The sequence below is a fragment of the Cynocephalus volans genome, chromosome 11 (genome assembly GCF_027409185.1).
Source record: "Cynocephalus volans isolate mCynVol1 chromosome 11, mCynVol1.pri, whole genome shotgun sequence".
In the NCBI taxonomy this organism is placed as follows: domain Eukaryota; kingdom Metazoa; phylum Chordata; class Mammalia; order Dermoptera; family Cynocephalidae; genus Cynocephalus; species Cynocephalus volans.
In genome coordinates, this window is record NC_084470.1 from 122,919,846 (window position 1) to 122,945,999 (window position 26,154).

The 26,154-nt window shown below is 52.9% G+C and overlaps 1 protein-coding gene across 1 annotated transcript in view; it reads right to left on the reverse strand.

Annotated features, from left to right (window-relative positions):
* The window catches only part of LGR6 (leucine rich repeat containing G protein-coupled receptor 6), a 113,339-nt gene extending 87,185 nt beyond the window's left edge, over positions 1–26,154 (reverse strand). Inside the window, exon 1 of the mRNA XM_063114759.1 lies at positions 25,943–26,154. Within this exon, the coding sequence (XP_062970829.1) occupies positions 25,943–26,154 (212 nt within the window). The remainder of the gene's footprint in view (positions 1–25,942) is intronic.

The following is a 26,154-nucleotide window of genomic DNA, read 5'->3' on the forward strand; positions in this document are numbered from 1 at the left end:
GTCTCCATCTCCCCCTAAGAAACGCGTGTTCTGGATGTGTGTGCTCAGAAAGGCCAGCGGAGTGGTGGGAGAGACATGCCCTCAGGAGCCCAGTTCCAGTCTATAAAAAGACTGTTTAGTCTCAAATGTTTTATCTTTGATAAAGCTTGGGCTCCGGACTCCATGTCCTCTAAGGAAGGAAGGCATGCCGTGCAGGGTAGAGCCGAGGAACTGGCATGCGGAGCTCAGGGCTGGTTCTTGTCTGCAGTGCCTTCGCTGCTCCCACATGGAAACAGAAAGGCCACCTCTGGGCCTGCCCTGTCTGGCAGAAGCTATAGCTGGAGTGTTGACGACCATAGTTGAAGGCAGGAGAGAAGCAGAATACAGAGTTTGTTGATGGATTTTAAGCCAGGGTTTTATCCTCATGACATTTTCAGGGTCCGCTAGCCTTGGGTTATGGCTGAAATGTGAAGATGCAGGGGGACGCTGGACAGTGGCAGGGGAAGGTAGAGTGACTCCTGCCGAGGCCCAGGCTGCAGAACCTGGCTCTGACCAGATTCCTCCCCCTCCAGTCCCAGGCCTGGCTCATCCTCAGCAAGGCAGGAGGCACGCGGTGCCACAAAAATGATTACCTCTAAATATTTACCCTGTGCATTTCTGGATGTGTCTCGACAGGAACGGGAGCGGGAGTTCAAGGAGCACGCGAGCATGTGACTCGGGCCTCATCACTCAGCTGTCCCTCCAGGGGCCGCACCTCAGAGGCTCTGATGTAGCTCCATGATCTCCCCCTCCACCCCACCACCCTGACTAGCGGCCTCATTGTCCTCCCCTGGGGAGGAGGGGGCTGTGTGCCCCCCACCGCCCCCACATCCTGCCCTGAGACAACACACAGCCCAGCTGCAGCACTCAGTAAAGGGGGCGGGGTGGGGCCAGGAGGGTGGATTTCAATGGGTCCGGGGGTGGGGAGCCCCACTGAGGTCTGGCTCTCTCACAAAAGGAAAAGGGGCAGGGCTGGTGCCAGGGAAAGGGGAAGGAAGAGGAATGCCTAGAGCTGGAAGAGGGAGGTAAAGTGGAGACTTCAAAGCCGAGCCCCTCCGAGCTGATGCCACGGGCCCTGGGAATGGCTAATGGCCCTGGCTCAAGGCACTGGCCCTGCTGTGGGGGAGGGCATGCCTGCACAGTGATAGGGAGGGAATCAGCATGCAGAAACTGAACACAGAGCTTGTCCTGCTAAGTTGGTAGTTCACGTGATATGGCTGTCCTGGGCGGTGAGCTGTGCAGCTCGTCTCTTGAGCAATTCAGAGAACACGACTCAAACATTCGGGCCATGCCTGGATCCAGGGGAAATAAGAGGGCACCCTGATCCTTGGGTGTCTGGGATTCAGTTGTGGCGACATTCGCTTGGATGTATGAACTTGTATTTACGAGGAGGAGGGTCATGTATCAGGACACATGAGCTCTTGGATGTGCTTTGTCTTGTGGGGTGTTGGGCATGAGTGTGCCTTGGGGGGGGCACAAATGTGTGTACATGTGCACGTTGGAGTGTTGGACTGTTAAAAAGTCACAAACTTTCTGGAAGCATCCACGTATTATAAAGACAGAAACTCTGGGAGAAATGAATAATCTCACCCAAGTCTTGCCCTTTAGGTTGGAAAACCTTTTTGGCTGTTTGAACTTGGACAAGCCTGGTTCCTTCTCCCGGCCTGAGGTCTCTTCTCTGGGCCCCAAGGAGGAGAGCAGATTACCCAGTAATGCTGTTTTCGGCTCCAACCTGTGGCTGAATTGGATACCTGATGCCTAAACTCAAACTCTGCTCTACCACCACCTGCCTATGACCATTACAATTACACACACACGTGCACACACAAAATACTGCTCCCTGGAGCTGGTTTCACAGGCATGTGACCTGTGTAGTTGCATAGGCCCCACACTCTGAAGGGCCTGAACTTAGTTTTATCTTCTGCTGTTGCCATTTTGAAATTACTAATAATTTTTGGACAAGAGGTACACGCCTTCATTTTGCACCGGGCCCCACAAACTGCTGCTCTCAATTGACAAGCAAGGGGATTGAGAAGATTAGTCCATTCTGAAGCCTTCTTGGCAGCCTTTGGGATACCCAAAGAAGCTATGTGTCTTCTCAGCTGGACACAGTCATGATGAGGCGAGGCTGGCAGGAGGAGAAGGGAGGGGAGAGAAAAGAGGGGCAGCCCCGGGCACAGGAAGTGGAAGTTTCTGGCTGCACATTAGGAAAATGTTCTCAGAGCTTCACCCTGTGAGGCAATCAGACCACCCAAGGAAGTTGGGTGAGGTGGTGTCGCCATGGACACAGGGAACAGGTTTGATAAGAGGGAGGATGCTGGGGAGCTGAGGAGGCAGAGAGCTGCAAAACTCGATGCTGGAGGGGTTGGGGTCTTAGGAGACCCTCCCCCAAGGCAATCTGGCTGATACCCAAGGGTGGAGGATGGGGTCCGTTTGAATTTTTCTATGGGAGGAAGAAAAAGTGAAAGATGTAGCCCCTTGGGTTCTGTGGGGTGGACCTGGAAGACTGGCCACACCTCTCTTACTGGAGGAGAAGCCCAAGAGGCAGGGACCACTTTCTAGTGTCTCCGCTGTGGAATTAGGTTGCCATCTCTGCAGCAAGGAAAAGGCCAGTTATTTTAATTGTATATATTTAAAGAGTACCACTTGGGGCTGGCCTGTGGCTCACTCAGGAGAGTGTGGTGCTGATAACACCAAGTCAAGGGTTAAGATCCCCTTACCGGTCATCTTTTAATCAATCAATCAGTCAATCAATGAAATAAAAAATAAAGAGTACCGCTTGGCGATCTGATACGTATACATTGTGAAATAATCACCACAATCAAGCTAATTAACATATCCACTTCCTCAGCACAATTAATGTGTGTGTGCGTGCGTGCGTGGTAAGAACACTCAAGATCTACCGGTTAGAGTAGCTGGGAGATAAGCCCCTGTCCCCAGGTATGGCTATGCTCCACAGTCAGCTCCTCTGCGAGGCCTTCCCCTGCCTCCCCAGTGAGAGCTGGGGCAGTGTCCTCTGTGTCTTTATGGCATTTTGTACACATTCAACAACCATTACTGAGCACTTAGCAAGCGCCTAGCACTGCACCTGCCTTTACTTGCATTGTTACCACAGCACAACACTAATTAGCTGTGGGACACTAGTCACATTACTTCACATCTCTAAGCCCCCATTTTCTCATCTGTAAAATGGGAATAACAATAGCACTAACAAGAGCTGTAGTGTGAAGAGTATGAGCTAGTACATGTAAAACATATCTCAGTAACGATGCCCCATTATTAATATTATACTCATCTAACTGAATTATAATTATTAGCATATGATGACACATATGACCATGAGCTCCTTCAAGGCAAGGGCTTAATCTTTGTCATTTTGTATCCTCCAGTCCTAGCAGGGTGCCTGACAAACAGGGGTGTTCAATAAACACTCAAATGAATGCATTACAGACATTGATAGACAATCCAGCTTTTCTCAGCTTCTGTTCCTGTGGCTGACAACCTTCAACCTAAGGAAGTTCATCCTGATATCTAATTTGGATATTTTCCACTGCTGCTCTGTAAAGAATCTACTCAGCGCTTAGCTCCAAGTCGGCACATAATCGATGAAGGCTGTTGGTAATTAATTAATTTGGCATCCTCTAGAGAAAGTAAAAGCGAGGTTCTCCTCCAAGAGATCCTTCTGGTACCCACAGTGAGTGGACCCTCAAGCCTGTCCTGGGCCTTCTCCTCTCAGTCTCCGATTGGGGCCTCATGGGCTGCCACAACCACCTTCAGCAGCAGCCCTTCCCCATGAGGCAGCCACGTTGGGAGGCAGCTTGGGTGCTGGCAGGGAGCAGGACAGGCCAGTGTTGATAGAGCCCAATGGGGGAGAGGGTTCCCTCCCACCAAAAAAGGCAGTAGACAGGCTGGCTGCCTCGGAGACCATTTGGCGCTCAGAGAACACTTGCTGAATTCCTCTGTCACCAGGAGAGGCAGATGATGGGGTAGCAAGGAAAGAATACAGAATTTGCAATCAGGAGACCTGGCTCAGCTACACGAATGCTGAGGTCCCTTTCAGTCCTAAAGATCATTATTGTTTCCCTGCTGGCTGCTGTGTGCTTAGCACAGTGTTAGACATTGTGGGGGATGGAGACAAAGCGTAGGGCAGGGTCTAGGACGTCAAGGAGTTTACAGTGTTGCTGGGGAAGGATTGTTTAATCACAAAGTAACAACAAAAACCCACATATGTCCTCTGCTGAGTGGTTTACAAACAGCTCCTGCAGCCACTGTTCCACTTAAGTTCTAGACTGTGTATCCAAGAGAGACTCAGAAGAGGGAAAGGGGAAACAGCGAAGGCTTCCTGGGCAGAAATGAGGGTGGAGTGTGTAGCAGACATGAGGAGCTCACAGAATTGAGTTCAGATCCAAAGGCACTCAGAGAGCACCCCATGTTACTTGGGGGGCTCTGTCAGCATCGTGAACAGCACAGTTCTTCATTGGGTGGGACTGTCCCACTCACTGTGCAGCTTTTAGCATCCCTGGCCTTGCTTATAAGTGCTAGTAGCATCTTCTGGTTATTGTGATCACCAAAAAACACCCCATGCATTGCCAAGCACCACCTGAATGACAGGTACTTCCCTCTGGCTACGCTCCTGCCATTAACTAGAGTGGAAACACAGCCAGCGAGGGACAGAGTGACCTAAGGTCACACAGAAGTTAATGGCAGAGTGAGTGTTACAATTAGGTCTCCTAAAACCCAGAGAGCTGCTCTTTCCACCGCACCAGCTTTACCTCATTCTCTAATGCAGCCTCCTCTCTAGTTTGTTCCCCTAGAAGGCACCTCCTTATGAGATGACTTCCATGCTAGCTATCTTCTTTGAGATTCCAAACACACAAGCTGACACAAGGTTCTCTCGGATTTTTGCAGTTTTCACAGATTTCCAAACAAGGGAGTGTACTTCCATCAGGAAAAAGTGTGTCTGTCTTCATACACATAACAGCACAACCCGTTCTCTTGAGCTTTGCACAAAGTCCTGTGCGAGAACAATGCTGTATTTTTAAGCAAAAGTGCTATTGCTGTATTTTGTCATTTCTTGGCTCTCCTGTTGGTAACAAGAGTGTCTCCCAGACTGCCTGGAGTGGCAGGAGGGCTTTGATGGAGGGGTTAGGGGTGGAGGGGAGGTGGGGAACAGTAAGAAAGAAGCCGGAGGGTGGGTGGGGTGGGCCTGGCACCTGGGGCTGGGGGTTATTTGTGAGGGAAGAGAGTCCTGGTGGTTGCTAAGCAAAGGCAACGTTTCTGCAGGACAGACTGAACCGGAATAGGCTGGAAACCCACAGTGTGGCAATTAATTCAGGTGGGGCTGGGAGGGATAAAGACAGGGAAAGGAGATATTCCTAAAAGTCAGGTGAGAAAAGAATAGATGGAATTTCATCTACGTGAGGTGGGTCTCCTCAAACTCCGATGGCAGAGAAGCCAAGGAGAGAAGAGACTCAGGACCTGTCCCTTCCACTCCAAAATGCCAGATGTGGGAAATCATGGTCTGGCACCATAGGGGCCAACTTCAGATTAAACACCATGACTCCAGCTTCCTCTTATTGAAAGGGGTTAATCTGATGGCAACAGTATGCCAAGGGTGTGGGTGCCTGAGCAGAGTGGTTTGGGGCTGGTCCTGACCCTCAGCACCACAGGGGAGTCCCTTTGGGACACTAGTCACATTACTTCACATCTCTAAGTCCCCAGGCTGGGAGAACATCTCTGGTACTGTGGGGCAATGTCGCTAAGCTGGAGTGGTCCGCAGAGCCCCTGAATCCCAGTCAGAAGTTTTACAGCAGGTCAGGTGCCAAGGGCTGCTCCTGCCCCCAAGCAATTAGTCATGACCCTCTAAGAACCAGTGGGAACTGTCCTCCTGCCCGTGCCCAGCCAGGTGACCATATTCAGAGAAAAGCGTGGCACAGGGATTGCATAACGCATATATGTGTCCTTCTCTTCCACAGCTCCTTCCTCCTTGCCAAGCCATGCCACCCACAGGCAGAGAAGTTAAAGGGACCCAGGCCTCCCTGGCCCAACCCAGACCACAGTGTGACCTGAGAAGAGCCCACAGGCATGAAGGGGCAGAGCCTCTGGAGAGCACTGAAGCTATGGGAGACTGCTCTGGACCCCATCTCTCCTCTCTGCCTCCTCTCTGAGAGACAGTACAGACCTGCGCTGTCCAATGTGGCAGCCACTAGCCACACGCAACTATTTAAATTTAAATTTATTAAAATTAAAAATTCAGTTCCTCAGCTGAGATAGCCACATTTCAAGGCTTGGTAGCCACACGTGGCTAGTGGGTACTATATTGGACAGCACAAACCTAGAACAGGTCTGTCACCTCTCTCTGCCTTAGTTTTCTTACTGGTGATGTGCTTAGGCAGTGCCTAGCACATGGTAAATAACCCACAATTATCACCTGTGGGCATCACTACCCACCTGTACCATTCACCAGGGCCCAGTTCAAGTGCTTCCTCCTACAGGAAGCCTCCAACCTTCAACCGCGCAGTCATCTGTCCATTCAACAAACATTGATTGAGCATCTACTAAATGACAGGCACTGCATTAGGTGATGAAACAGCAAAGTCCAATAATGTGTGCTTCCTGTCCTCAAAGAGCCAAGTCAAGTGGGGACAATGACAAGAATGTGGACGATTACGAGCCTGAGTGACAAGTGCTGGGGCTGGGGCTTGAGTGTCACAGGGCTTCCTCAGACTAATCCCTGTGGCCTTTTCACTCTGATCTCTGAGGGTTCAGTCACAAAGTCAGGCCACACGATCCTGTCCTCGATTACAAACTGTCATCTCCTAGTCTCAGATTGCTCATTTACGTGGCTGGTCTCCCCAAGTGGGCTGAGAGTTCCTCCATGACTCCCAATTATCTGTCCTTGTCACACACACACACACCCACTTCAAGATCCATTTTCTATGCAGCAGTGGAGAGGTCATCGCCCCACACGCGGGCCCTGGCCAGAGGGACTGAAGAGGTATGTAAGACTGATGTGATGCAGGAAGGAAACAGAATAAACCAAGCACACGAAAACAGCAGCGGCTGTGCTTTTGAGGACTTGCCCTCTTAATCCTGCTAAGCTCGGGTCTCCTCTGACTCACCAGCATCTTTTCCAGCCCTTACTCTGATCTCTGGGTCTGTCTCGAAGGGCACCATTTCTGTGCTAAGTTATGTAGGTGGGAATTCTGTCTGCCCTCAGAGAAAAGGACTGTGACATGCCATTAGACAGACCTCCCCAAGGATAAGACCCCCTCCTCAGATGGCAATCCCTGAGCTCCCAGCCAGGGCCCGCCGGGGGGCAGCTGGGCAGTGTGGGGAGCAGAGGGGCACAGGTGGGAAGGCCTAGGGCGGCACAAGTTGCCAAGAGGTGGAGTCAGACCACAGCTCTGAGCCCTGTTTGTTTTGCTGAAGCTCCTCGTCCTGCTGCCTTTATTTCCAGGGATAAACAGGCAGGGTGTGTCTGGGGGTGGAAAACGGAAAGAAAGGCCCCTCTATTCAGGTCCACCCCACCCCACGCCAGATGGAAGCTTTCCTCTGGCATCAGAGCACCCTCTTCTCCCCCCACCCCAGCAACTCAGCCCCTCACTGCAGACACACACACCGTGGAGCACCCACACACCACCCACCTCCACCCTAGCCAGGGATAGCACCGAGACGCCCAGCTCTGGTCCGGCTCCCAGATTCACCTCGAATCTAACAGAAAAGAGCAGGAGCCTGCGATAAAAAGAGCTACCTTTGCTGCGCGAGACGCTGCCAAATTTCACTGACCCCACGTTACAAACGAGTCTCAGCGAAATTAAGGTCCCTCTGAAGGCGAAGTCCCAGATCGCCGCCCAGCCCCCTCCCTCTGCTTCTCCCGCCCCACCCGCACCCCCTGAACGTCTTTTGCAGACCGCAGGGTTCGCGCACATCCCTCGTTTCATTTAATTCAATCCTTTCGGCGGGCCAGGGAGTGAAGCGTTATTTATTACCATTTTAAATGAAGAAACGGAGACTCGGAAATATCATGTTACTGCCCCCTAAGTCACACAGTTGAGAAGTGGCGGAAGCTGCACGCTGGGACTCGCGAGCGACACAGCGGCTCGGGGGCGCGGGCACTCGCCTCCGCCCGCCCCGGGGGCCGGAGCTCCCGGAACAATGGGGACGGATTAGGGCCGGCCGGGAGGGCCCCACCGGTCGCGTCGGCCTCTGGTCCCGCTCCCAGGAGCTGCGCAGGAGCTCGGCGCCCGCCCCCACGCCCACCTGGGCACACCGCGCCCTGCGCGCCCCGCCCGCGCTGCGGCTCGCTCCTCCGAGCGCCCTCGGATGCTTGGTCCCCGGCGGGCGATGCCAGCCACTGTTCGCGCAGATCCTCTGTCCTGCCGCCTCCGTGCGTCCTTCCCTCGGGATGGCGCCCCACCTACCCTTTCCTCGACTCCCCACCTGTTTGGTTCGAAAGACTAGATCCAAGATCTAGATCTAAAATCCCTGCCCAGCAGGAAGTACTTCCTGACATCTAGCCTCACTCCCTCATGCTGCAGGTGGACCGAACAGCGTTCTCTGCCTTGCGTTGTACTGTACCGGTTTGCGGCTCTGATGTCAGACTGTCAGAGTTTGTATCTCGGCCCTGACACTAGCTGTTTGCTTTGGGGCAAGTTATTTTACTCTTTGTGCCTCCCTTTCTGCATCTGTAATCTGTTAGATATTCCCTCCTAAGGGAATTCTTGTGAGGTTTAAATTGGAGACCCATGTATGTAAGGGTATTAGCTATGCCCACAGGGTGGCATAAATGTCAGCATCCCTCCCTCGGCTGCATTCAGCCCCCAGAGCCCCCATCATGAAGAAGCAGCACAGTAAGTTTAGGAAAGAGATGAGTTGGGGAGGCTGGGGGTAGGGAAGGGTGTTCTGGGTCAGCCCTGCCCTTAGGAGGCACCAGCTGCTGCTTCTCTCTGGTGCCTCCAAGTGAGTGTCATGTGCCTCACCCTGATCTTGTCATCCTTTGATCTTCTGATCTCTGGCCAGGGTCTCCCAGCCAAAGGCATTCCTGTCTCCTTGGCCTTCTCCAAGGAAAGGCAAAGGGCTGGGCTCCTTCCCCTTACCCTGAGCTCGTCTCTCCCTCCCCTGTGTTGTGTGTGTAACCAAGACTACCACACAGGCCCTGAGACAAGGTAATAGCTAGGTCCCCTCTGAGGTGGTAGTGTCTGGGAAAGGGTTGGACACTGGGGCTACCACTGGGCATGGTGCCCTAGGCTGGACCAGACCCTGTTGGAAAGGTGCCTTCGGCCCAGGTTCCTCGTTCTCAGTGCCCTGTGTGCAGAGCCCTAGCTAAGCACTGGAGGAGGTATGTGTGCCCCTGTGTGTAAAAGAGAAAAAGATACATTCTCTGCCTTCAGGAAACCTCAGTCTGAGGCGAGATTCAGAACCATAGACACCACTGGAAAGAGCCTTGAACATTAGTGCTGCAGTAATCTCAAGTGCCTGAGGGTCAGAAGACAGTCAGGGAGAGCTTCCTGGAGAAGCTTGGCCTGATGTAGAAGTTTGACATGATTAGCCATCATAAAGTGGCCTGAGAGCTTTGCAAAGGGGGGAAATGAGCTGGGGGTGTTTGGGATGGCAGTGAGGGATGGTGTAGTGGGCTGAATCATGGCCCCTTGAAAAAGATGTCTACCTTCTAGTCCCCGGAACCTGTGAATATGGCCTTACTTGGAAAAAGAGTCTTTGCAGGTATAATGAAGTGAAAGATCTTGACATGAGGAGATCATCTTGGATTAGCTGATAGGCTCTATATCCAATGACAATTGCCCTTGTAAGAGACACACAGAGGTGACACATAGAGAAGAAGATGAGATGAAGACAGAGACAGAGATTGGAGTGATGTGGCCACAGGCCAACGAAACTGGCAACCACCAGAAGCTAGAAGAGGCATGCAGTGGATCCTCCCCTAGAACCACTGGAGGGAAAACAGCCCTGCCCACAGTGGGCTTCTGGCCTCCAGAACTGCGAGAGAATAAACGTCTGTTGTTTAAAGCCACCCAGTTGGTGCTTTGTCATACAGGAAACATACAGGTAAGCAGGGAGCAGTCAAAAGGGTCTCAATGTGCCCCTCTTCCCACTGTGGGCTCCTCCTGCCCCCTCCCTCTACTCATCCTCTATCACTGGCCACCTCCTGGTGCCCCAGACCAAGCCAATGACCCATTCCACACTTCTTCACCTAGGAAGCCCATTCTCACCCCCTGAGATGCCTCCTGGATCTACCATGACCCAGCAATTCCATTCCTGGGTATTTAACCAGTGGAAATGCACCATATGCTCACCAAACAACTCTCCAAAACTGCTCATAGCAGCACTACTCATAATACTCCCAAACTAGAGCGTGTCCAATGCCCATCAACAGTGATGGATAAATGGTGGTGTATTCACCCACAGTGAATACTGTGCAGCAATAAGAACAGATTATGACCACAGCAACAATGTGAATGAATCCTCAGACACGATAAGGGAAAGAAGCTAGCCAGGCATGAAATGATGCTCCATTCAAAACACAGGCAAAACATACTTACATTGTTAGAAATCATGACAGTGGTTATCTTGTGGGGATGGGTAGTAACCAGAGAAGGTATAGGGGTAGAAGACTTCTAGAAAGCTGATGATATTCTGTTTGTTGGTCTGGGCACACGTTACACAAGTGTATTTGCTTGTGAAAATTTATCAAGCTATATACACTTACAATATGTACTCTTTGCCTCTATGTATATTATACTTTTTTTTTTTTTTTTAAAGATGACCGGTAAGGGGATCTTAACCCTTGACTTGGTGTTGTCAGCACCACGCTCTTCCAAGTGAGTGAACGGGCCATCCCTATATAGCTATCTGAACATTTGGCCTTGGTGTTATCAACACCACACTCTCCCAAGTGAACCATGGGCTGGCCCTGTATTATACTTCAATTAAAAGTTTTTAAAAAACCAAAAACTTCTTTCTGAAAGTCTTCCATGAACCACAGTCTGGCTGAGGATTCCCTTTAGAGTCCCATGGTATCCTGTGAATACTTGTCAGCTTTTACTTCATTGAATTGAAATTGGATATTTATTTATGTATATTATTTTCATCTTACTCATCAAGGTATCCCCAGATCCTTGCACAGGCCCTGGCACATAGTAGGTGTTCAATAAACCCTTGAGATTTGCTCGCATGGCCAAGGGCTTTGGTGTTCTCTGACTTCCTTCCCAGGGCTCCATGGCCATCAGTCTCAGCTCTCTGGACCTTCACAGGAGTCCACAGTGTGACGCCTACCCACCCACCCCACCTCCTGAGTGTCCCCCAAACCAGCCTGTGAATATCTCCCGCCTACTGTGTAATGCACAGGGTGGTGACTTTCTGACCCACGAGAACAACACAGAATGCAGGTCTTGTTCATCTTGGACCTTCAGAGCCTAGGCAAGTGCCAGGTACACCACGGAGACTCAAGAACCCACAGCCTGAAGTCTCAAGAGCCCTCTCTCCATCCATGCCCAGAGGCAGCACATACCTTTGTTAGTCTTAGCTTGTTTGGAACTAGATGGAAATTTTCAAAAGAAGTTTTCTTTTAAAAAAAAAATAATAAAGAGAATGAACAGGAAAGGCAAAAGCTTCTAAGTGGAAGGGCTTATAGAACAGATGTTTCACCCTGATGAAACCCAAGCCCTGCCACAAGCTGGCTGACTGGCAGCTTAGGAGGCTGCCCAGCATGGCTCTGTCCTCACCGCAGCAGTCTGGGTTGGATGCCACCCCTTGGGATCCTGCCTGTGCTGGAGCCAGATTAGTGCCCCCACCAGGTCTGCAGAGGCCTGTCCTCCCTCCCAGCCCTCTCGCTCAGGTAAGCCCATCTGCTCCAGCCTGGGTGGGTTTCTTCTCTGTACCTCCCAGCCTCTGGCCATTCATGTGTTCATTCACTCATTCATTCTCTCACCCGTTCATCTCTTCACTCATTTCACCAATAATGAGCAGCCATGTTCAGGGCTTTGTGCCAGCACTGAGGATATAGGCAGAGTGCTGGTGGCCAGAGCCCTGCTTTCTTGGGGCTCCCAGTAAATAGGAGTTAGAAGTCAGGGGGATGAGGCCTGGGGCAGAGTGGGCACACACAGGGGAGCTCTATTCCAGAGCTGAGGGATTAGGGAAGCTTTCCCAGAGGAAGCGACATCTCAGCCAGCCCCCTACATCCTAAATGAAGCTGATGCTTCCCTGGCTTCCTCCAAAGACTCCCCACCAGAGCTGCAGATGTCTTGTCTAACCCCATTTCGTTTTTTCTTTTTCTTTTTGGCAGCTAGCAGGTACAGGGATTGAACCCTGGACCTTGGTATGATCAGCACCATGTTTTAACCAACGGAGCTAACCGGCCAGCTCTAAACCCACTTCTTAACCACATCCTTGCAGTAAATCAACAGTGATGCCCTTGGGGCGCCTTCGTATAGCCCCGATATAAACTAATGGTGCGTCACCTAAATGCAAATTAGGTAAAAGCAATTCTATGGGAGGTGGGGTAGGGAGTGGCTGTCCAGAGACTCAGCTGGGTCTGACTTATTCCAAGGGTAAGCTTTAGGACAGTGCTTGGCAAACTTTAAAATGCACGTTCTGACTTCACAGGTCTAGAGTGGGGCCTGAGCGTCTGCACTACTAACATGCATTCAGTTGATGCTGATGCTGCTTTCTGTGGACCATACTTTGAATAAAAAGGCTTTAGGGTATCCAAGGGACTAGATGGACTAAACCTCTTTAAGCAATCCCATATACATACATACACACACACACACACACACACACACACACACACACACACACACTTACTTTGGTGGTTGGCAGGTATGACCAGGACCACCAATTCTGTCCCCTCCCCACATGGTGGGGCCACTCAGAGCAAGGGGTGTACCTTTTCCTAATTCTCGTAAGGGTGTTGCCTAGGCTAGCTGCTGCCTAGAGCACTGTAAGGCAGGGAGGCAGCAGTGATACGCGGATTCACGTGGAGGAACAGGCAGGCCCTCTGGGATCCCTGGGGACAACATGTGTGGCATCTCCAAGGCTGCTTCTACAGGCTGGGTTCGCTGCCTCATGGGGAAAGTAAAACAAAACCCAGTCCACCCCACCAGTGCCTATGAGGCTAATAAAACAGGGGGTAGCTGCTGGCACTCTCCCCTCTAGCCAAAACAGGAAGGAAACTTGGGGGCATTACAGCAGGAAGGAGAAGAGACACTGGGAAGAACTTTCTAGTGATCTCATTCCTCAGAGGTCAAACACTAAAGCAAGTGGTGGGGTGTTGAATGACTCGGGCTGCCCATATGGGGGCTCCAGCCCAGGTTAGGGGCAGAGGCTGGAGCAAGATGTCAGGAGGGCTCCCAGGCCAACCTTCTGAGCTTCCAAACCTTCCCCTCTTACTATACTCTCTACCCCTGTCCCTGCCCCCCGCCAACACACAGGCTCCAGGGCTGGCTGTCCATCAGCATTGGACATGCCAAAGTTCCAGGGGTTAGCTCAGGTATTTTCTGACCCCAAGCCCCACTCCCAGCAGTTCCCCGGGCCCCACAGCATGGTGCCTTTGCACCCCCATGCCCATCTGGACAGTGAAGCTAATACTTTCTGGCAGGTGGAGGCAGGGCAGGCAGAGGGGGAGGCGGCACCCTGGGTGTCTGCATTCAGAGGCGGGGAGCCCGCAATGAGAAGAGGGCTAGCGTGGCGTCGGCTGGCAGGGGGTGGGCATTCACCTTTCCGCTGACTGCACATAGTTAATGGGGGGCCTTGTTCTGGCTAGGCACACAGCCCTGGAGGTGCTGGTGATGGCCATGCCATCCCAGCCCCTGGAATCTCAAATCTCAGGGAGTGAACACTGCAAATCTCAGGGGACACTGGCCGCTCCCTCATACCACGGTCTTCTCACCGTTGGCTCACTCGTGCCCCTTCTCTCTGTCTCTCCTCTGCATCTTTATTATACACCATTATTAGTCTCTGTAATGTCCTGGGGTCAGGAACTATCACCCCACAGGAAAAAGGCCCAAACAGATGAGAGGACTTGTCAAAAGGCACTCTGCAAGTTGGTGGCAAAGACAGAATTCCAGCCCAGGGTCTCCTGATTCCAATTCCACCGAAAGGAGAGCAAACCGGAAGCTCCAGATAGGTGGGATCAGGGGGGTTGCAGACAAAATTGGAGGAGGGAAACTTTCAAGTCCACCCTTCTCCCAGAAGACTCATGCAGCCCCTCACGCCACACTTCGGAGAAAAACTGCAGCAGGAGGGTGGGAGAAGGGAGAGAGAGTCTGAGCCAACAGGGCTCTGCAGGTGGGGAGTAGGATTTCCTGAGTCTGGGGGGCTCATACAGTATGCTATTAAATATTTGCCTCCCCAACTGGACCAGGGACTGTGTTTGTTATATTGAGACTTAATGCCAGTGTCTAGCAAAGCTGTGCCTGCTACTAAGTATATACTCAATGAATGTTTGTTGGTTGAATAAACGAATAATAAGAGCTAATATCCATTGAATGGGTACTATGTGCCAGACACAGTTCTAAGTGCTTTCCATATATTAACTCATTTAACCCACACAACAACCCTGCGAGGTGGGTATCAGTATCATCCCCATATTACAGGGGAGGAAACTAAGAGGGTAAATCTTTCCCCAAGGATTGGTAAAAAGCAGAGCCAGGATCTGAACTCAGGGGGGGTGGCTCCAGAGTTTGTGCACTTAACCACTCTGCTGGGCTATAAAAAGCTGGGAAGGAGCCCAACATATACAAGTACTTCAAAAAATTTGTGGAAAAATAAAATTGAAAGATAATATTATTCTTTCCATCAACTTTCTGAAGTACCCTCATACAGGATGCTGACCTGCCCCTTGCCCTCCTATTCAAGCAAAGTCCTTGCCCGTCAGAGTCTGACAAATGTCTCATTCTTAGAAGCACCAAGACTCAGGGGTGCCCCCTGTGTTCACTTCAGAACAGTGAACCCCATAGCCCCTTGCCCACTGCAGATAGATGCCGTGCTTGGGCCAAGGAGTACCTCCAGCCCAAGGGTGCCCAGTCTCCCTTCTAACTCTGGGGCCACCTCAAGGGCATCTGGACAGAGACTGCCCCTTCTACCCCGTGGCATTCCTCAGGAGATCCCCCTCCTCCCATCCCTTCCTGCCCTAGCTGTCAAATCCATCACACCAAAGAAGGTCACCATCATGATCTTGAGAACAGAAAAAATGTGTCTGACATGTTCTGAATCACAGGGCACCTCCATACAAGTGGTCTTATTTGAATTTACGACCACTTGGGATGGCAGGTACATCAAGAGATATCCTCATTCTGCAAACCAGAAGTAAGAGACTCGGAGAGGTTAAGGGCAGGATGGGCTACATAATTTGCAAGACCAAGGGCTAAATAATAATATGGACCCCTTGTTACAAAATTATTAAGAATTTTAACATGGCAACAGCAGAGGAGTAACCCAAGCACAGGGCCCTTCTAAGCACAGGGCTTGTGCAACTGTGTAGGTGGCATCTCTATGAAGGGGGTCCTGGTTAAGGGGCTTGGCCCAAGTTACCCAGCTCAGAAATGCTGAAGCTAGGTAACCGTGTCAGTGGGCTGGGGTCTGGGGTGATCTAAGAGGTGAGCTGGTTACCAGCTCCGAGTCTCTCGGGTCCTAAGCTCCCATCTGCCCCCAGGTAAGTGAGGGCGGGAGCCCAGTTTCTGGTCCCAATTCTTCTCTCTAGCTTTTGTCCTAGACAATAGCCTCCTTCCTTTCTTGTCTCCTCCCAGCCTTCTAATCTGCTCTGTCCACCACAAAGGCAGGGGATTAGTTTACGGCCCCTTCCTGCCTCAACTCTTACAATCCCTGGACACTTGATCCAAACTTCCCATCCTCAAACACCTCCACTCCTGGGCTGCTCCAGATCTGAAGCTGAGAGGGAGGGAGAAAAGACCAAATTCATATGCCTGTATTGTTATGGCACTGTCCAGAGCGCCCCCTGCAGGTAGAGACCTATACTAGGAGTGTGTGTGTGTGTGTGTGTGTGTGTGTGTGTGTGTGTGTGTGTGTGTGTGTGTGTGTGTGTGTTTAAAGGGGGAGGAGGTGGTGTGATCCTGAGAAAAAGGGAACCACGAGTACAGACTTTGCCTTCAGGAAGGTCAGGTCTGAAGGGAGAGGCATGGCCCTTGCCCTAAGAGAGCTCCCCTCTCCTTCTGACGCAAAGAAACATGGCTCCTGTTTTCAAGGGGCCCTGAATTTGACAGGCAGAGTCCCCATCAGACAAACAGATCACACACCCGCTACACAGACATAGGGTATGTAAACTACCTGATACTGTCATAGGAAATAAAGTCACACCCCCACTCTTAACTTCATACAATTCATCAGGGAGAGATCACGATCCCCACATTGCAAATAAGTGTCAACAGAGGACTTCCAACTCCTAGGCCTGTGGCTTCCCCCTGCACCGAAACCGCGTCTCCAGGGGTTTCTGCGTCAGTGGCGTCAGGTAGGCATGAGCTTTCCCTCCTCTGTGCCCCTGCCTGCTGCTCATTATCTGGCCCCACCTCGTGCACTTCTCACTTCCCACGAGCCTCAGTTATTTGTGCTTGTTTTATCTCCCCGCACAAGCCCCCAGGGCAGAGGAAAGAGCATGGGCTTCAAAGTCCCCCCAGACTCCCTTGGCTTTCTCTATCTGCTGTGTGTCTCACCTCATCTGAAAGGGGGGACGACAACAGCACTGGCCCCACAACGGTAGATTCATGAACAAGGATTTGGCACAGTGCTTTGCAGACAGCAAGCATTCAATCCATACTTGTCAAATGAACGAATGAGTGATTGAATGGATGAGAGTTCAAGTGGCATTACCACTGACTGTTAACGAGGGGGTGAGGGGCACTGCAGCACGAGCTGGGGTGAGAGGTATGACCAGAACCTGCACCATGCGCTGATAGCAATTGGGGCTTAAGCACACTCTACTGAACTGCACGGTCCCTCTTTTCACAAAGGAACATGGAGCCAACTGAGAGAGGTCCAGAGACCTGGAGAAAAGAATTCTCGGACAGAGTCAATCTGGGAAGGCTTCCTTCCTATGGGAGGTGTTAAAAGCCTCTTCGGGGTGGCTGCCTTTGGCATGTTTCCCGGAAGCCAATGATAACTCAGGTAGGGGGCAATTGAAACTTGCAAATCACACACGGAGTTGGAATAAGCCTCTATGTACTTGGTCCCCACTTTCCTGGCTCTCGCATATATTCCTCCACATAAGGAAGCGCCCTCCCTGCCCTGCACTGACCCCACAATGTATTGGGCTGGAGCACGAGGTAGGCTCGAGGCGGTGACGGTGGCTCCTTGGCACCACCTCTCCTCTCCTTTTTCCCTCCATTCGTCCATCTGCCTTGGCTTTGGGCCTGGGGACCACATCCAAAGCCCTGACACTGGTGCCACGGAAGCCACTCAGCACCTTCATGCCACCCCACCCCAGTCTGGACACTCTCAGGCACACCCCCACCTTCTCCAGCACCTCCAAGGGCAAAGGGGAGGGGACAATGTCAGGACAGAAAGTGAGGAGAACTTGTTCTAGAACGGACCCTCTGGGACTCCCTCTCAGTAAAGCTCTAGGAAGACAGAGCTCAGTAGGTGAGACAAAGGGCCACTTCATGCCTGCCTCAGTTTCTCCTTCCAAGTGCCTCTCCCAAAGGGAGACCAGAATGGATAATAATGATAGCTCCCATGTATTGGGCATTTGCTACGTGCCAAGCACTGTGCCAAATTACAAACATCTACCTGAGAGCTTGGTATTAATATGCCCATTTTGAAGCTAAGAAAATAGAAGCAGAGAGAGATGAAGAAACACACAGGGCCATCCAGCTGGTTAGTGCTAGAGGTGAGACTGGAACCCATGTCTGCTTGGTTGCAAACACACTCTTTCCTCTACAGCAATACTTCTAGGTGTGCCAAGACAGGGTCTCCTCAACCCCGGGGTGGCCGGATGTTGCCTGGGGTTAGCTGGATGCCTTTGGCCTGAGCAGCCTAGTTGATTTACTCCAGCTGCTGAGCACCTTGGATTAGTTCCAGACCTGCTCTAGAACATCCTGCCCCAGGGAGTGGGACAGAAAAGACTGTTGAGATGAAATGACAAAGGCCCCAGTGTGGTCCCTCAGTCTATCCTGGCTCCTGGCTTTCCCTTCTCCTTGAGGGCCTTCCCTGGATACTCCCCATGCTGAATCCTTCTGGTCCTCAGGTCTCAAGACAAGCCTCTTCTCCTTCCCCAGGACCTTCCCTGACCACTCCCCTCCTCTTTCTCCTCTGAATGCCTGTTGACCTCACCTCAGGACCTCCGTGAATGCTCCTAGGATCATCTGGTGCAGTGAGTTCACATTTCATGTGCACCTGGCCTGTGTCCCAGACATGATTATCACAGTCTCGCCCCAACTGCCTCACGGAGGAACCAGCACATAGTAGGTCCTCAACAACAACATCGATGATTCTGTATCACCCTCCCCAACCAGAGTTCCTACCTTCTGTGCTGAGCCCCGACACTCTCCCCTTCAAGTAGCTCTCACAGATGGGCTCCCAGAAACCACTGCTGGCAGATGGGAGGGGAATGGGGTGACGAAAAAACCTTCCCCAGAAAGATGAAAAACTGGAAATAGGTTTTGAGGGGTTACTCAGCCTGGGGTATTAACTTTCCCAGAGTCCTGCATATCCTCTTAGAGCTCAGAAGCCCCCCAGCTCTGACCCCCTGAGAGACAGTACTTTACAGTGGTAGGAGGGAGATTGCATGGTCTGAAATCTTAGCACCAGCAATTACTGGCCAGTGATCTTAGGCAAGCTCTTAACATCTAAAAGCCTCAGTTTCCTCATCTGTAAGATGGGGTAACACTAGTAGCTCCCTCACAGTGTTTATGTGAGATGACGCAGGTAAAGTGCTTGAGCACAGTTCTTCCCACAGGCCAATCATTCAATAAATGCCGGCTGTCACTCTTATAGGCAGAGAGATTAGGGGGATAGTGGATTCCTAGGTATGTCTCTCTGGGCTCATTGGGGGCCATCCAGGCTGGACCCCACGAATGGTCCTTCCTGATGAGCTAGTGTCTTCCTGGAAGATGGTCACAGTCCATGGAATGAAAATGTCAACCAGGAAGACATCCCCACTGCACTGGAGCAGACAGAAGAGGCAGAAAGCTGGGCACAAGGTGCTTGCCTGGCCCTACTCTCAGATTCGCATCTTGCAATTAATCAAAGGAGAGCCTGACCTCGCAGGGTTAGGGAGAATCCAAGATACAGGGCATAGGCCTCCCTTGGAGGTCTCTGGAGGAGAATAAAGACTGTATCAGAAAAGGGAGGAGTGCTAATGGGACACAAAGGAAAGCCCAGCTCTAGAGGTGCCCAGTTGTTGAGCAGCCTGGCCCAGCCCCCACCTGCCCGCCGCCAGCGCGCCCATGGCCTGCTCTGGCATGGCTCCGGGGGGCGCAGTGCCAACCCCTGAGCTCCCCCCCGCACCATGTCCTTTTGCTGCTTCCAAAATAACTCTCTGCTCACTGCCCAAGTTTGGCCTCTCGGGTGTTTTTCTCCTCCTGGGACCTGTTCTCCCATGTCTGAAGGGCAGGAGGAGAGACCTGAATTGTGGTTAGACACTGGGGTCCACCCCCCTTTTTGCCGTCAGAATAGTTAGCAGAGGCTCCAGAATTTGGGGGTTTCTGAGTCAGAGAGCCCATTTCAGTTTGGCTAAAAGAAATTATCATTTCCAACATAGGGGAGGAGGGTTGGAAATTTCTCCCCCACCCCCACCTCTTGTACCTTCCCAAGGTGTCCAAAGCTGCAGCAGGACTCCCTGTCCTTGGCCCTCTTCCCACTAGAGTGAGTTACTAGCCTAAGGTCACACAGCCCATTAGGGGTGAGCTCAGAAGAGGATCCTCAGGGCATGTCCCGGGGCAGACATGGAGCAGCAAACCCAAACGCCCTGTCCACCCCTGCCTTTCCTTGGGAAATACCAGAGAAGGCTCTAATTCTGAGGAATTCCATTTCTGGGGAGAAAGTGGACTCTCCAGACAGTGCTGACCTGGAAGCCCAGACTCTTCCTCTTTGGACAGTCTCCCAGGAGGCACCAGGCCTGGCCCCCTCCCCTCCGGGCATCCCTGTGAGGAGGGCCACTTCCTCCATCATCACAGCCCGGGAGCCCAAGAGCAGCGCGGGCTCTGTGAAAGGCCCCTTTCCCCGAAGGTCAGCAGGAGGGGACTTGATTAGTAAGGAAGGAGGGCGGGAGGGAAGGCAAGCTGACGGGCTCCGCAGGATGAGGCCCAGGCATTTAATCCCCACCCCGTCCAGGTGGCTTTGCTAGTCCTTTTCTGGGCCTCAATGGCTCATTTGTAGTCAAAGGCGTTGAGTAAAACAATATTAATAGTAAACATTTTTAAGCACTTAGAGTATGAAAGTCGCCACGCTTCGCTTTCTTTGTCTCACGTGCCCCTCTTCACGACCCTTCAGGGTAGATCCTCTAAGTGTTTCTACTCTGAAGATGACAAAACTGAAACTTTGGAGAACTGATATGCTTTGCCCAGAGACACACAGCTCATCAGCGGTGGAGCTGAGACTCGAACCCATGCGCAGCAGACTCCAGAGCCCACGATCTTAACAATGACCCCACAGGGCCCTGCCCAGACACATCTCCGTGCCCTGTCCATCTCCCTGGTGGGCACAGGTCAGCGTGAGAAGCAGGCTGTGGCGCGTGCAGGACCGTCGGGGTTGAGAACCCGTGGAACGGGGGAGGGCGGGCTGAGGGGGGCGGGCTGGGGGCCAACGCTGCTCTGAGCCAGGCTTTCTTCTCCTCCGCCAGCCGCCCCACCCGGCCGCGCCCCATGCCCGCTGCTGCCAGAGCCGAGAGGTTTCCTTTTTCTTTTGCCTAGGGCTGTTTCCTGCCTTTCCTTTGAACTGGGGTGTTGGCTCCCCCACATACTCAGCCTCCTCCAGCAGCCCCCCCGGTCTGCCCCTCTGATGGGTCCGTCCCCCCAGGCTCCACTTTGGAGTAAGGCTGGCACAGGAGGTCCCCAGGGGACCCCATTTCCTGGAATCCCTCTACCCCTCCTTTGGCCTTCTCTTCTCTACCTTGGTCTGGGTGCTGCTGGATTCTCCCTCTTCTCTCCGTCCCTTCCCCCACTGCCCGCTGCCAAGCAGCTCTCCTGGGGGAGCTTTCTCTGTCCCGCAGCAGGAGCAGGAGACTTAGAGTGGATTTTCTCCCAGCCTCTCCCACTTTCTAGTCTGTCAGCCAAAATGGGGGGCATTGAGATCCAGAGAAATTTTGGGACTTTACACAGGGTCTCACAGCAACCAAGGGACTGAGGATCAGAACTCACAAACCCCAAGTTTCTGGCAGGAGGGGTCAGGCTCTTAGAAGGTATTAGAAAGGGCAACTGAGACTGGGCCTAGGATGGGTAGCCGCAGAGGTGAGAAATGAAACCTGGCACAGTGACACTCCTCCCCCGACCGCACATCCTCCCAAGGCCGGCTCTCCCCCACTGAGGCTGCGTGTTTCTCTGCTTCCTCATCAGATAGCCCCCGCTGGGGCCCACCTAGAACATGTTGGGGAGCAGGCTGGGGTATTCCACTGGATGCTCCCCTCCACTTGCCTCCCATGAAGCTCTAAGACTGTACCAGGCAGGAAATAACTAAAGCTACGCTGTTTCCAATACAGCTCATCCCATGTCCTTGCCAGCCACTCTTTCCCCTCTCACAGCCCCCCACATACACACACGCCCATCCCACACCTTCACAAGACAGTGTTGCTCCTCTCCTTCCAATGCTCACTCCCAGACTTCCTCCTCCAGGAAGACTTCCATGACTAATTCTTCTTGGCCCTGGTCACCCTAACAACAACACTGGCTAACATTTATTGAGTTCTTCCCATGGGCCAGCCACCATGCCAAACCCTTTACAAGCCTTAGCTTAGTGAATCCACAAATCAACCCTATGAGATAGGTATTAGCTCCATTTACAGATGAGGAAACTGAGTCACAGAGGGGCCAATCAACTGGGCCAGGTTCACACAGCTAGTAAGTGATGACATGAAACCTGCCCTGTCGTGGCCGGTGCCCACGCTGTTAACCCCTCTGCTCTCTCCCTCCAGCATCCTGCCTCCTTCTTCTTGGTCATAGACACCCCCAGGCAGGAGTGAGGAGGTTTCAGTCACCCTGAATCTACACACACACCCTCATCCCATCTGACCTTTCCAAGTCCAGTGGTTATCACAGGCAGTCTTAAAGGGAGTGGGCTCCCAAGAAAGTAATAAGAAGTCTGACACAGGGCTTGTGTGGAATGGTGGCCTGTCCCCGAGCCCTGGTGGCAGTGGGTGATGGAAATGGGCGCTTAGAGTGACTAGCAGCCCAGGACACTTTTTCTCACACCATCTATTTCCCAATACTGCTCAGTTTTGGGGGTGAAAGAAGGGACTCAGGTAGAGGATCATGCTACCTGGAATAAAATTAATAATAATAATAATAAAGAAGGGACCCAGAGTAACCACCCAGATTGTCCTGCTGAGGGGCAACTCTGGGTATTGTTTGCCTGACAAGTCTTTGCTCTCTGTGTATTCCCATCTCCTTGTCATATGCGTATGTGATGGAACAGAGCAAGACGCACTGTGCCTTCTCATCACCATCAGATGGCAATGCCCCAGAGCCAGGGACTCCCTCCCCACTAGGTCCATTCCCAGAACAGGCCCTGCCCAGGGAGAATGTCCAGCCCCACTGAGTCTCAATGGGCCTCCCTGAGACTGTGGTTTGGGAGGAGACTTTTTACAAAAGAGAGACACTAGAACGATTGTGAGTATTTGAAGCCTGTTTTCCTGACCATGATCAAACAGAGCTGGCATTGGGCCTCAAAGCCATTAGTTTTTGGACTTGAGCATCAAGGCAAAGGATACCAGTTAGATATAAAGAAGACTTTCTGGGCTTCCCTAGACCCCAGATGGAGGGAGCTGGAGGCATCTACATCGTAAAGGGTATCAGCTAGAAAGAGGGAATTGCACCGCCTGGGGTGGGGGAGCAGATGTAAAGTAATTTTTATTGGAGTGGGGTCAAGGAATGCAGAAGAGGACCCACAGGTACCTTCTGGAGCCCGTAGTTCCTTGCCACCTCCTGTGGGTCCATCGATGGCGCCTTCTAAGGATCTTCAAGTACTCTCTGGCCTGACACTTCCTGCACATCCAAATCCTTTAATCTTACTTTTTCTTCTCGACCCCATGCCAGGAAGATCTAAGTACACCCCCAATTCCCAGTCCCCGGTGCTCACCAACTGGGGGGATCCCAAGCCCCCCAAACAAGCCAAACATTGATCAGGAGCAGAGCCCTGCGGGAGACTCCCCAGCACACAGCTCTCTTCCTCCTGCCACAAACCATCCCTGGAGTTCTGCACTCACCCCCTGAGCTCGATCTCCCCCCTGTGGGGTAGCTTACCTCCACGCCCATGGAGTGCCCAACAGGAGGCATGACAATAATAGCCACCATTTCTGTGCCACCCCCTGCACGTTGGGCACTTTGCTGGGCACTTTATACGGTCATATTATCTCATTTAATCCACCCCACTTCCTTCTTTCCATGTAAACACGAGTGGCCTGAGGCCTAGAGGTGTCCAGTGACTCTCAGTAGGTGGCAGAGCTAGGAAGGAACCAAGGTTTGGGTGGCCCAGACAGAGAGGCACTGCTGGCTACATTATCAGATGCCAATCTACACCATCCTCAGCAAGAGCTGGGCTACAGGGGGCAAGACCAGGCTGGGCATTTCCGAACATTGCTGAGAGAAGAAAGGAGCCCCAAGACCTCCCTGTCCTGGCTCTTCGCAATGACAACACTCACCTCCACCTCCAGACGCCTTTGTGGCTGGCCTGCTTTCCTGAGAGGACAAAGAAGGAAGCCTTCTGCTCTAAGCCACCCTCAGGGTAACGGCCCCCAGCAGGAACTCCTTCAGGCACCATTCAGGTGGGATCCCTCCACAGCCCAAGACAGACAACACAGTCCGCTCCCGCCTCTCTCCAATATTCCAAACCCTGCTGCTAAGTTCCCCACACTGCCACAGGACCCATACTCCGTCTCCTCCCCTCTCCCACTCCCAGTAGCACGGTGCATGGTCTGAGTCTTGGGAGAGAGGGGCTTTCTCAATACCCAGGGAGACACAGGACCAGCTCAGAAAATCCCACCTCCACTCAACCCAAACGTGGAATTCACAGCTCCGAGGGACTTGTGACAAGATAGTGGGAAAAATCCATCAGCATGAATAGTGGGACACTTGGGTTCCGAAGGTGGCACTGTACCATCTTCCCCAAGTCCTTCTAGACTAGGAAGATCTAGGAAGACTTAGGTGCTGGGAAAGGAGGCTGGACCAATCAACCTCTGGAAGGCCCTATGTCCTCTGTGCCTTAAATCCAAGCAGGGGACCTTCCTTCTGCTCCCCCAAATAAAAGCTCTGTAGAAGTCATTTCCAAACTCCTTTTAGCCACAGAACGCTGTCTTCTGAAACAAGGCCATACGCCCCCACTATATAAACTGCTAAAAGTGGGGCTGCTGTGGGTGTAGCAGGGGAGGGGCCAGAGCCCCCTTGCTCTGCCAGCTGCTGCGGCGCCTCACAGCTCTGCAGGGCTCCGCACAGAGTTTTTGCTTTGTATTCCTGTGTTTGCCCCTGCCGTCACCCCCTGCACTGCGAAGCACTCAAGTCCCTCTGGAATATGGACACTACTTTTTCCTTCTCACTCCTTTCCCTGGCCCACAGCCTGTGCCTTTTGGAGTGGAGGAGAACATCTCAACTGGGGACAGAGAGATTGGGAGGGGAGCCCCGTGAAGAGCTGCAATTCAGGACCCTCCACACCCCACCAGGACAGTGCCAACACTGCCCCATTTAGTTCCACAAACTCTTAGTGGGCTCCTGTAATGACTAGTCCACACCCTCTTCCTCAGTGCTCCCAAGTCCTGGAACCCCAAAGTCATGTGGGGCCTCTCTCAGGCCAGCAGGAGCTCTGGGATCCTACCCTTGAGCAGATGTCCCCAGACTTTCCCACCTGCTCTACCTCCTCTGAGAAGAGGTGATGGCACCTGGACAGGGCAAAGCTTGAAGAGGTGTTCTCTCCCCAGAGCAGGGGTGGGGGGTCTGCCCAGGTGGTGAGCAGCCAAAAGCATCCCCTACCCCACTCCCTGTCCGCAAGCTCTGAGGGGAAGCTTCTCTAAGCTGTCAGGACAGCTGCCCCAGTAGGGTCCCCTTCACACACCATCTCACCCCAACTCAGACTCTAAAAATGGTTTTCTGGTTTTCAGCCTCGGCGCCTGCCCACAAATTAGTGTTTCCAACGCAGCCTCTCGGGACATGACTTGAGGGAGGCCCCTCCGGGAGCTAGGAGGCCTCCTCGAAGGGAGATGGTGCTGGCAGAGTCCCTTCTGAGGAGACAAGTGGGGAAGGCCCCTGTTCCAGTTTCTGGGACCCCCCCACCGAGGCCACCCAGCCTCAGGGTGACAGCTCTGCTCTCTGTGCCATGGCAGAGAAACAGACATCATTTCCAGACCACTGGGCCACACTGCCCTCACCTCCACCTCCAGTTCAGTCAGCTCTGCCTTCCTCCACGGTCCTGAGCACTGCCATGCTGGAGAAGAAGAGGCAGCCAAGCCCGTGTCCCTCCTGCTCGGGGTCCAGAACCACCTTGCCAAGCCTGGACACCCCCAGTGAACCCACAAGCACAGAGGCCAGCTGGGAAATCGAGTCAGGGAAGCGGAGGCTCACGACTTGCCTGATCTCTAGCCTCAGACTCTTCTCCCCTCCCCAGTCCCGCAGCAGTCACCTTGGAAGGGGAAGAGCGTTCCTCCGGATGCCCACGCCCCAGGGGACGAGCGGGCAGGTGCCCTAGACCGAGGGCTGGACAGGACGCCCGCTAGCAGCCAGCAGCGGCAGGAAGGGACGTGCGGGCGCGTACTCACAGGTAAGCCGTCAGGGGGTCCAGGTCCCCTGGCACGGCGGAGAGCCCGAGCTCAGAGCAGTCGGCCGACAGCATGATGCCGTCCTCCTGGCAGTGGCAGGGGGCCGGGCAGGCGGCGGGCCCCGGGCCGGGCCGGGGGGCGCCGGCGGCGCACGGGGAGGCGCACAGCGCGGCGCAGAGCCACAGCGCCCGGAGCGCGGGCGGGCTGGGCAT